Raw genomic sequence first — 12,634 nt, 5'->3', positions numbered from 1 at the left:
TGTATTGTGAAGCAGCATATAAATGCCTCCAACCAATGACATCAGGCATTGAAGGAATCATCTCACACATTACACAGTAATAAATGCACATTTATCATGGGCTTGTATTTTACAGTTCCATGACCACACTCACACAATGAGAAATATGTGTTCTATCAATTCTTGGCATAGACAACTAAATTTTGGTTTGCCAAAATTCTCTGTAAAAAACATCTGTAAGACATGTGAGTGCCAGCCACGCATAATACATGAGAACTTTGTTGTGCGTAGAGATAAACAAGCGGGAGAAAGGATGATAAACACTCCATCTGTGCTTGTAATATTAAATTTTATTTCACTTACCAGTCCATAACACACCAAAGCTCTTTCATGTTGTTTTGTAAAATTGTCCCAGTAAGTCCCAACCGAACTTTACATGTTAGAGCCTTCATTGTCTGAGTAATCTGAGATTTTGGATTCTTGATTCTATGTACTTCATCTGCAATGACAGCTGCACTGTAGGCTATGAAACATAAAGAATTGGTAAACATTTTTCTAAAGTCTCTCCTTCAATTCAGTTATCATAATGAGCTAGTGCTCCTTTTTTTCATACTGAACTCATCCTATTCGCCATATATATTAATAGCTTGAATCAATATATTGCAGGATGACACCCTATTTACTGAAGGATAGGAACCATAATCTAATACACTGAAAGTGCAGTAATAGATATGTTTTCACTTTTCTAATCTATGGATGAATGTCAGTCATTCAGTTTCTCTGTCTAAAGAAAAATTACAGACTGGACCTCTCTGCTTCTAGTATAGCACCTTAATCACTACCATAGTGGCTCTCATATATATATATATTTCATTTCTCTATTTTAAAGAGTACAGCACATTTAAAAGTTTAAGGCAATACTCATATCTTTGTTAATAATTAAGGCTTAAAAGCCCGTATGTATTCTATAAGCAATTTTTAAGAAGGAAAATAGGGCTTTATTTGGAAGGATGCCCAGCTGCTAAAATGAAAATACAGACAAACATAGGTCACTGAAAGAGGACCGGAAAGCAAACTCTCAGCTTTGCCTTCTACTAACAGGTATTCTTCGTGGGCAGCATTTGGTGAAAAACAAAACCCCCACATGAGAGATTGGATCCACTGCCTCACAGTATTACTGATCCATGACCTATGTAGGCTTTTGGGGACCATGTTTTTTTACAAGAGTTCACTCATGTATTCTGTCTTATTCTAAATCTGTTGATATTTTTCTAACTTTCAGGGTGAAGTTGAACGAAGCCCATGTTGCAACAGGACAGAACCCAATGCCTGAATCTATTTAAGAAAAAATGGGGTGAAGGAGTATGGAGGAGGGAATGAGGAATCTGAAAGTCTCTGGGATTCATTTTCATGTGTCTGCATGTGTTTAAGTCACATAGATTTCAGCAGACACATTGTGTACCCATGATTATATTCCTTACATACCTTTTCCTTTATCTCTAGCTATTTCAAGAATTGATAACCCCAATTTATTTTTTTAAAGCTTCATATTCAGTAGCAGTCATTACAGAAAGTTACCTGTTAAGCTCATTCAAATAAAGGCGAAGTGCGTCATAGGTTGTTAGCACAATTTCACATTTTCCCAGCTTGATTCGATTTAACTGGTGCTCTTTTCTGCTGCCGTGCAGAACTATAACCTTGAAGTACCCCCAAACATCTAATTCTTCTTTCCAATTATAGAGCACAGAAAGAGGGGCCACAATCAAAAAAATCTGAAGCAAAAGAAACATACAATACTGCTGATAAATAAAGCAAAAAGTATCCAGAGTGCAAAATTCTCACACTGTTATGATTTTCAAATGAAATAGTTTTCAATTGTTGCAACAAGGAAAATGAGAGATAAATTCAGAAAAAAACAGCACATTTATTAAGATGTAGATATAAGAATATTTTTGAAAATGGAGTTCAGGGTATGTTTTATGGCAGCTCTAAATAACATAGAACGGTCAAGTTACATGCCACCTACCAGCATGAGCTAAATCCAACAAATGCACAATTCCTTTCCCTATATTTCGGCAGCCAACATTAAAAACAGATGATTTACTGAGTTACTATTGGCCCTACACTGCATCACTGGCAAGTAATGATCCTATCAACAGAAAGTTGTTTTCATAATTATAGCATCCCCAGGCTGTTTCTGACCAGAATGATTCTTTTTGGCTCCTATTGCTAACAGAAATAAAGTTACAATCAAATAAGCCATAGGGTCACATGTGGACCCTAGAAGCTCTGGAAATAGTCCCCAAATCCTTCTCCACATTGCTACTGAATATTATTTTGAATAGAGCAATATAAAAATAAAGGTCACATAGATATCAAACTCCTCTTAAAACTTTATTAACTTAATTTAATCTAAAAGAAATAGAATCAAATATATGTTATTATATTGTGCTAAGTTAAGGAAAGGAAGATCTAACAATAAAAACAATCTTTGAAGGCATTTTGGACAGCAAATCAGACCTAAATACCAAGTGGGATTTTTCCCACAATTCACAAACATGTAAGATTCAAGTCAGCCTTTGTTACCAGCATCTATATTGAAGTTATTATAAATCCTTGTTAGATCAGTGCCTAAGAATATCTGCTATAATGTCTCAAACATAATGCCCCTGTTTGGCAGTGAACGCTTTGTAATAATATTTGTATGGAACACAAGACATTTCATTGCTATTGTTTTTTTTCTCGAACAAAAGCATCTTGAAATGTTTAAAAAAAATATAGTACCCTAACCCCCCCCCCATACAACACACACACACATAATTAAAAACAATAAAGAACCGCATACAGGGAGAGAAAAGAGGGGAGAGAGAAAACAAAAGCAGAAATGAAAACCATTCAACCAGCTTTCACAATGAAGTGGCATAAGTGAAGAGATCAACAGAAACCTTAAGATTTAACCGTTAGTGAGGTGCACTATGTAGAGCTCAGAGTCACACATGATCCCTGGAAGACTTGGGAACAGCCTCCAGATCCTTCCCAAAATTAGTACTGAAATATGATTTTGAATAGGACACCACCGAAATAATGATTGCATAGATAAGGAACATCCCTATTAACTTTAATTTTAATACAACCAAATTTAGTTTTTCTTTCAGCTCCTCTTTCCATTGCTGCCTGCAGCGCATCACTTAGATGTTAGTCCACCCAAAAGCGGCAGTGCTTTGCCACAATAACCCAGTATCTAGTTGAAGTACGAGAATCCCTTTCTGCATGAGCAAGCTCAGTTGCATTAAGTCAAGAGGCAACGATTTCTCCAGTTTCAAGAGAAGTAACAGGAATAATTAAACAGAAAATTCAAATCAAATGAGAAAAGGAAGAGATTTGGCCAGAGTTAATGTCAGTGAAATTAATCCTCAGTATATTTCTTCTGCATAGAGCCATTGAGCCTAGAATTGCCAAAGTCTTCTGAATAATGAAATGACTGCATTGGATGGAAACTAATCAAGGAGAGAAGCAACCTAGAATAAGGAGAAATTTCCTGACAGTTAGAACAATTAATCAGTGGAACAGTCTGACTCCAGAAGTTGTGAATGCTCCAACATTGGAAATTTTTAAGAGATTGGACCATTTGTCTGAAATGGTAAAGGGTTTCCTGCCCTAGCAGTAGGTTAGACTAGAATACCTCCAAGGTTCCTTCCAACTCTGTTATTCTATTTTGTTCTATAAGTCTAATTTCCTAAATTGATTTCACTTCTGGGACCCATCACACAATCTCCATATAGGAAGGCCACATGATGGAGTGGTAGCTTCTTCCCAAAAGTGGTGTTTTGGGGGTGGGGGAAGTGGCCCGAACCATGGGAGTGGGAGAAGGGTGTGGTACCCAGAGGAGCGGGAAATAGGCCCAAGGCCTGCAGGGACCCACCTGGGTGGAAAGTAGATCCAAGGATGTGGGATCCAATAGGATGGGAAGCAGGCCCACTACCTGCTTGGCAAGCAAGAAATAGGCCCAAGGAATCCAGTAGCTTGGTATGGGAAAGGATAGGCCACAGAGCTACTCCAGCATCTCTATCATCAGTTTATGTCCAAGAGTTCAAATTTTGTTTACATGATCACAAGGGCATTGTAGCAGCAATAATTTTGGATAAAGGATTATCTGCAAAAACTTTGATTTTAGAAAACAGATGGAAGTAAGGGTTGAGGTAAATTTGAAATAAGATTTTGGAATTACTTATAAAGAATCCTTCTTATGGGAAAATGTTTTTGTTTGAATTCTTAAAAAAAAATCTTTCAAAATTGGACATTAGAGGAAATTAGAAGGAATAGCAATTTCAATTAAAGGAGAAGAACATTCACACTCAACTTACTAATACAGAATGAAACATAATATTCTAACATTTGATATATTGAAGACCATTTTTGAACAATGGACTCAGAAGTTACTTTTAAGAATGTCAACCTCTGCTGATATACTTTGTTTAAAAGATGCTATGGAAGAGGAAATAAAAGTATTAACTGACATGACTGAGACTGATTTGAAAGTGGATTTAAAAAGAGAGGCTACAAAATGAAATGGAAAAAGATTTACCCTGAACTGATAAAAGGGCCAATATCTTAATAATGAAAAGGAATGTACAATTAATAAACCAAGAATATTACCTTGATAATTTTCCTATACTAAATTTAAAGATACAAAGAAAAAAAATGAAAAATCAAGTTCTAGGACATTATTTGAAGAGACTAATGATCAAAACTATTAGAAGTAAAAGGAAGGAATATAAAACTGATTTATTGGATCAAAATTAAAATAGAAATGCTTTTATCTCTGGTAACCATTAGTGGACTTTGGCTGACATCAGAACTAGAATTATGAGGTTTCATGAATTTGTTTATAGATAAGAGAAGAGGTATGGGGAACTAAATTTGTTACTACATGTTATGATGAAGAGGGGAGTCATTACTTTATATATTTCTTTTCATTATATTATTATTTTTATTTTATATTTTTTCTTTTTTTTCCTTTTCTGCACTTCATTCTTTTAGTTTTCATTTTTATTGCTGTAAATTGTAATCTTTAATAGAATTACTATGGAAAAGGAAATAATGAAGATAATTTCTAGGCAGCATTTTATTATATAAAACTGTACCATATAAATTTTAAACTTCCCATATCATGTAGTACACAGTTGCAAATAGTGGTATTTAAATATTTGGAGATATTAGCAATGGCTTCAAACATATTAGAAGTATTTTGAACTTGAATTAACTACACTATCTTTCAAGCAGAAAACGCTTCTAAAATGCTCAAAATAGCTGTTTCATATTTGGGCTGGGGCATTTTATACATAAAATGGGGAAATCCAATTGTCAAAACAGTTCGTTTAAAAGGCTACTAGTGGTAAATAATGAATGGGCAAAGATCAACTATTTGGAAATGCTCAATTAGCCGGGCTTTTGGTTGAAAGTTGCTGAAGGAATTGAAACAAATCATCCATCTTTTACAATATATTAACTCCTATTGTTATAAATGTATAAATTTATGCAATGTAAAATTCAATTCAATTGCTTTTATTAGCTGCCAGATTTGGAGTACTAGAAAATTAAAATATCTTTCAGTACTATTTAAAAATCTAAAACACTGTTTTAGATGAACAATTAATTCAACACAGAGCTTTAAAATTTTTAAATAAACATTAAATTTATTCAGATTTGATTGACATTTATTAAATATATTAGCAAATCTTTTCCTAATAAATTAAATTTATTAATGTAATCTGAAAATAAATATTGAATGTAGATGTTTATTATTTTTATTTCAACTACCCATAGTCGCTGGGAGTCAGGCAGCATATACATTCAGTCAATCAGTTTTGCCTTATATTTCCTTATGCAGGCACACAATGTTTAATTTCTTTTCTTGTCTGTTTGTTTCTATCAATTATTATTTTTTTGTAGGAGAAGGAGTGGTAGAATCTGAGGGATGGAGTTAAAAGAGGTATCAGTCTAGAATCCCTACATAGCCACAAGCAGACTTAGTCCAACCTCCCTTGAATTAAGTTTGTCCTAATCTAATTCTAAGCAGGTATTAAGTGTTAGTTGAGAAGATTCTCATGGATGTTTTTTTAAAAATAAATCAGCTTAATTGAATCTTCTTATGTGTGGACCACATGGTCTTTTGTGCCTGACATTTTTATCTCTCTGTCTTTTTTACTGAAAAAAAAAATTCAAAGAAGAAAGTATTAAATGCAGCCCCTAATCAGTAACCACTCATCTTAGAAAGGGGTTAGGATAGAAAGCAAGAACTTGAAAGTGACATAGCTAGTAACTGCCCATCTGAAGTGAAAGCATAGTGCAAGAAACATCCAATCAACACAACTGGTGAATTCCATTAGATGCTCTTCAAGTCTTACTAGAAATATACACTATTTTCCAAGCAGCAAATTTAATCATTCCTACCAAGCGATTTCTATTTCAAGTTATTATAAAAAACAAGTCAAATTTCTGCATTTACACCTAGATTATAGAAGCCCAGTGATTAGAGTTTCCTCTCAGCAAATCATCTTTTATTTTACTCAGCAAACACTGTCATTCATTTTCCGGTTAAAGATTAATTATACTACATTTTCAAGACACTCAAATATAAAGGTATTTAAATGAAAGGCATACTTTCTTTGGAACAGATGACATTTCTTTTCTCATAGTTCGTAGTAAAAAATCAGGCATATTATTTTCAATATCTGCACGTGTTCCCTTTTTCTTTAGCACTGCAGCCAGAAATGAAATAACCTAGGGAAAGCACAGAGGAAATGTTCAAAGAACAGAACAGAAACAGGCAATGAAGGAATATGTAACTATGTTTAAATCCACAAATATGAAGAATGCAAACTAGTGGGATTTTGATAATGGGAAAAATGGCAAAATATTTTGCATCAATCAAAATCAAGTTCCGGAACAAATACTGTGTTTCCCTAAAAATAAGACATGGTCTTATTTTCTTTTGACCCTCGAAATAAGCACTTGGCTTTATTTTCGGGGAGGTCTTATTATTTTTGAGGTGCAGGAGACAGTGAGCATGACCACCTCATGGCTGCTCCTGTGTTGCAATATTTTTGGGAGGGCTTATTTTAGGAGGAGTGCTTATTTTAGCACATGAGCTCAAAAGCCAATTGGGCTTATTATCTGGGAAGGTCTTATTTTCAGGGAAACAGGATAGCAAAAAATTGTTAAGATTGGTCTTCAAAAAATGTAAAGATAATCAACATCAGTACAGAAGTACAGTACATTGAAAAGGGTTCATTTGCAAGACTACTGTATGTTAATTTAACTACACATATGTATGCTGGTTTCAGTCTCTTGTACTATTTAAAAGCACCATTATTCATAACTGAGTTCATAAAATTGCCTTAAAACCAGACTTTTAACTTTCAATCAGGTGAACACATTTAAAAATGCTTATGTTTAAAAAGAAACTTGCCCTGCCAATATATGTGTATTTTCTTTCAACTTACAACCAAGTTCAAAGGAATTCTGTTTTCTCATTATAACAGCTTCCTAAAAAATCATGCAAGAAACTTTTATAGAACGTTCAAAGTAAACAGAGTGTGGTAAATTCTACAATGAAATTGTAAATTGAAATCAATATACAATTTAATCTCTAAATTTCACACAAAACACTGTTCTCTCTTGGACATAATGAGTTACAGTATCTTTCTGAGAGATAATAGTTATTTTTCCCTATGTGACAATAAATTAAAGCTATTTTCTTCAGATGATTTTGTGCGATATATTATGAAGACTGATATCCAGAAATAATGCAATTATATTTCCAACAGGTAGAATAAAAATGCAGCAAACAATCTTGATTTTTAAGAAATATATGGAATTTATATTTTATAGTATATACATTTCCTAGCTTGTGATTAAAAAATTTCAGTTTCATCAACTGTTTGATTTCCAGGTTTATTTAGTATCTTAAACAGTATGGAAAAGCCAATAAAGATACTTCCAACTTTCCAATTATCAAACTTTAAACAATTCCATAAGGCTTTTTTAAAAGCCAAAATAGTGAAAGATACAAAATCTCTAATACTGATCTGTGTGAAAAAGTAAAGTTTTGATTTATTAAAATGTTGATGCTTAGCTTTTTATAAATCAGTTATCAAAACTGCCACTTAGAACTATGCAAGTATCCAGAACCAAACTAATAAAGTATTTTTTTCTCTCTGTTAATGTTCTTATTAAGTCCCTGAGAAAATTTTATAATAAGATTACAATTACTTGATTTAAACAGTATGGTATATTTTGAAAAGGGAAAAAAAACTTTAAAATTCTTTTAAAGGCTTCTCCTAAACTCTATGCCAACTTGTCACTGCTGTGTTTAATTCATCGCCCATCAAAAATAATGCAAGAAGCAATATACTACACAAGATAGCAAAAAACTCACAAAGAAAAACAAAACTATATTCATATTCAACTGCTTCATTTATATATCTTCACTTCCCCTAAGATTGCACTGTGAAGACCTACACAATTTAGTTTTCTAAATAAATAATTTGGATTCTTTATTCAATTGTCAGGACTTTTACAGCAAAAGGAGAAGGCAGAAATACCTGGATTGTTTTCCCAAGCCCCATGTCATCTCCAAGAATGCACCCACTTTTACGAACATAATGTCCATGGAAAACTGGACCCCCTCTCTTTGATAATCACGTAGGCTATTAATGGTATAAGGGACCTCTTCCCCATTGTTGGACAGCTCAAAGGCAACCGTCGGTGATGGCAAACTTCGGTCTGGGAAATAAGGCTTTTCCAAATCTTCATCATCGAATATTAAATTCTTCTTTGTAGTTTTTTTGTTTTGATCTGGGAGAGTTTGGTTGTAAGTATTTTCTCTTCCTGATTTTTCCCAGTGGAAACTGAGGCAAAACACTTCCCATTGCCATTTGTTTCAAAAGACATTATAGTAGCATCTCAAAACTTCCAAAGTTGAGGAAAAGGTGCAAGACATCTATCTCCAACATGCCACTGCTCTGTTAAAAGCACATGCGAAGAAAATAACATTTCAGACTGAACAAAAAAGTAGAGCAATGCAACAAAACTTGGAAAGAAATCCTTGCTGAAAATAACACTGGAATGTAAATGTTTTTACAAAGTACTAAGCTTTTGTCATTATCCATGCTAAGGATCAAGCAAGATATACATTTGAATAAATAAACCACTAAAATAACCAAAACTGTCAATTTGACAAATGCATATTTCTCATTGTGTGTTTACTGCATAATCTTCAACTTATTTTAAAGAAGGCTAACTCTCAAGGGATAAATTCCACAGAATAAAATTAAAGACAATATTGCATGTCATATAATAATACTCTTATATGTGGAAATGCCCATGAACATGTTTTTGAGTAAATACATTAAGAATTGTACCAGATTACCAACCAAAGACTTACCACTATTTTTTCTATACAATACAAACAGATGCTGAAGCTCACAACACCTAGCAATTACTGTAAAAAGGCTGCTGGAGATAAGCATTAATAACAGTAGGCCAATTACCACCTTATAAGGCTTGAATGTATTTAACTTCTATTTAAAATTACCCTAACCCTAATCTTTACCATCTTTAATAAAACTCCTGTTATTCTACACCATCCATAATAGTATACATTTCCACCATGTTCCTCTTAAATCTTTTTCCAGGTTAAGAAGACCAGATATCAGCAAAGGCCATGGTTACCGGATTTTGTTTTCAGCGCTTTATGAAGAACTAGTCTTAACCGCATCACTGGCAAAGAAGGTGGATGAAGAATTAGAATGGAGAAGTCCAATTCACTGTTTTATAGCGATATATGGGAATTTTTTTCTGGATTCCGCCCCCCTCAGTCCCAGTCACAACTGTTCTATTTCTAAATGTGAATTCAAAGTCCCATTCAGTTTTCAAAGAATTATCTTGCTAAAGAACAGAAAATCAATGGGGAGTCCTGACTTTCTCTTGTTTTAGAAATAAAATGATCTTCAATTAACAACTGCCTTGTTTAGTCATTGTTCAAACTTATGACACCACTGAAAAAGTAGCTTTACAATCAGTCCTTGAACATAAGGCTATCCAAGTGTCCCCACAATAACGTGATTATGATTTGGGCACTTCACAACCAGCACACATTTACAACTGTCGCAGTGTCCCATGGTCAGGCTTCTAACAAGGAAAGTCAATGGAGAAGCTGGTAGGGAAACTTGCAAAGCACCTATCATGTGATGTCACTCTTAACAACACCAGGTGATTTACTTAGCAAATAAAGCAGAATACATGATGTTTCACTTAATTAACACATTGCTTACCAAGGGAGTTTCCAGTCTTAATTGTGTTAAATGAAAATTTTTAAATGCAATAATGATTAGACAGCAATTAAAATGCAATATTTGCACTTTTACTTTTGATCTCTAATGTCCTTACATAAGATTGAAACATTGATTCCAGCATTACTATATTCTCTCTTTCAAGGTAAGTAATAAAATATAACTCACCTCTAGAAGTCACATATTTCTAATTATATGTAGTAATATCACCAAATGCCCATAAATAGCGTGGGGGGGGGGAGAATTAAAGGAACAATATGTATGCCATCAAGGATCAAACAAAACCCATACTAAAAAATGTTTAAATCCAAAACAGGTAGGCAAAGGGCATAGCAAATGCAATGCAAATCCATCTGACTTTTTGCCATTAAAATCCTGAACATATCACTAGAGAAAGAGGGTTGTATATGCATATCACTAGAGAAAGAGGGTTGTATAATTGCAAAATTTGTCCAAATTAGAGCCAATTATGTTTATAAACAATCTTCAGAACATTCAAAGTATCAAAGATTGCTCTGTGTGCATTACAAAATCATATTACTATTACTGTGTTAATACTCTGCCTAGATCTCATTACTACCAACTCTTAGACAATCATAAATACTTCATTGATTAATAAGTTAAAGACACCCACAAACTGAACTCACTTCTTTAGCAACATAGCCTTCTGTTTACTTGCTAGCAATGAGTAAGTACTTAAGAAGTCATTTCTGCCTTCTAGATTTTTTTTTCTTTCCAATTTTGCCCACAGTCCTGTGATTTCCTACTGGTTTCACATCCAATACTAACCAAGCCAAACTCTATTTAATTTGCCACCTGCTAGACAATTGCTAGTAAGCTATATGTCACCTATTCAATAGCTAATAGACTATTTGGGGAAAGAATCTGAGATGAAAACAAAGCCCCAGCAACTCATGCAATATTGTGATAATTTGGTCATAACACATTCATATTGTTTCAACTGGACATATTCCTAAAATACAATTTCTGTTCTTGCACATGATACAGCTCATCATGTTTTTAACTAATGCAATTTTCTGGGTTTCCAAATACCTACCTAAATTATAAACTTCAACACATGAGTAGCTTGCACAACACAGTAAGGTAAAATTGATTTGTTTCTGGTTTAATGTGTTGAGCAAACCCTTCTAAAGGATCACAGAAAGCTTACGTGATTGGCTTCTTTTTGCTGTCTTAGACATAATGAGGTGTCTATACAGTACTCTGTCAGGGCTTAACTTTAATAGCTTAAAAATGGGTTGGAGTTCAACTCCCAGAATTCCTCAACCAGCATGTTGGCATAAGAATTGTGGGAGCTGAAGTCCACGCATCTTAAAGCCACTAGGGTTAAGAAACAATGTATGAGACAGAGGAAGGCAATTTTAAAAAGCATTAGGGTTTTATTTGAGTTGATTTTGAGCTGCCATCTCCCACCTGCAATCATCCAAATAAGGCAACATTGTGACAAAGTGACACAAAAATATTCTAACTACCTGCTGCTACCTACTGCTTATCCAGACTTTTGGATCATCCTTGCAAGTTCCTGTGTACCCTTTTAGGATGTCTCAGGCATAAATTTTGGGAGTCAAGTCGCCATCCTTTCTTTCTGAAAAGAATGCATCTGTATGTGTATCATATACAAACTGCGCACTGAGACGTGGTAGACATCTCCAATCTTTTGACTTACTTCATCGAGGCTTTATAGGCCGACTTTGTGAATGAAGTCCACTCAGAAGGCAGCAAATCCCCCTGTGTATTTATGCACACAGACCTATAAGACATTTGTTTAGAAGGTCGGAAGCAAAACAAGACATTAGGATACATGTAAATAAACTCATACTGCCCGGATCTCCGCATTAAAAGTTGGCTATTCTGAAATATTTTTCCTCGGGCGAAAATTTCTGCTTTTAAACGGCTCTTTAAAGTTTGAGAACTTTAAACCTATCTGAACGGCGCTCGCTTTACTGCCATAAGCCACCCTTCCCACCGCTTTCCTACCGGTACCACCATCTAGTCGCAGCCGATGAAATCTCGCGAGAGTACCTTTCAGTTCGGCATCAGGTCTTTAAGAAAGGCTATTGGTGGCTGAGCCACTCTACTTTCGAAAGGAAATCACCATAGATGTATAATCGTAAAGAGTCACTTCTCAGGAAATGCATCCTACATAGAAGTCTTTTTTTAAAAACCTTTTCCTGGGGACTGGCCTCCCATGGCAGCGCAAATCTTTTCAGAGTATCGAGGTGACTCTAAAATCTATTTTTGTCTGCATGCGGGGAAAACAGAGAGCCGATTCGGTGCAA

General features: G+C 34.4%; 1 protein-coding gene across 1 annotated transcript in view; it reads right to left on the bottom strand.

The window, feature by feature from the left end:
- ERCC6L2 (ERCC excision repair 6 like 2) overlaps positions 1–12,336 on the bottom strand; it is a 68,501-nt gene extending 56,165 nt beyond the window's left edge. The window contains 7 exon segments of the mRNA XM_032213638.1: positions 343–495; positions 1,558–1,751; positions 6,643–6,762; positions 8,586–8,656; positions 8,659–8,829; positions 8,832–9,005; positions 12,022–12,336. Coding sequence (XP_032069529.1) covers positions 343–495; positions 1,558–1,751; positions 6,643–6,762; positions 8,586–8,656; positions 8,659–8,829; positions 8,832–8,934 — 812 coding nt within the window. The 5' untranslated portion in view covers positions 8,935–9,005; positions 12,022–12,336.
- Between the last annotated feature and the right edge of the window lie 298 nt (positions 12,337–12,634).

Source organism: Thamnophis elegans, chromosome 3, assembly GCF_009769535.1.
Source record: "Thamnophis elegans isolate rThaEle1 chromosome 3, rThaEle1.pri, whole genome shotgun sequence".
Classification (NCBI taxonomy): domain Eukaryota; kingdom Metazoa; phylum Chordata; class Lepidosauria; order Squamata; family Colubridae; genus Thamnophis; species Thamnophis elegans.
Note: the sequence above shows the minus strand (reverse complement) of the source record. Positions and strands in the feature narration are given on the sequence as shown.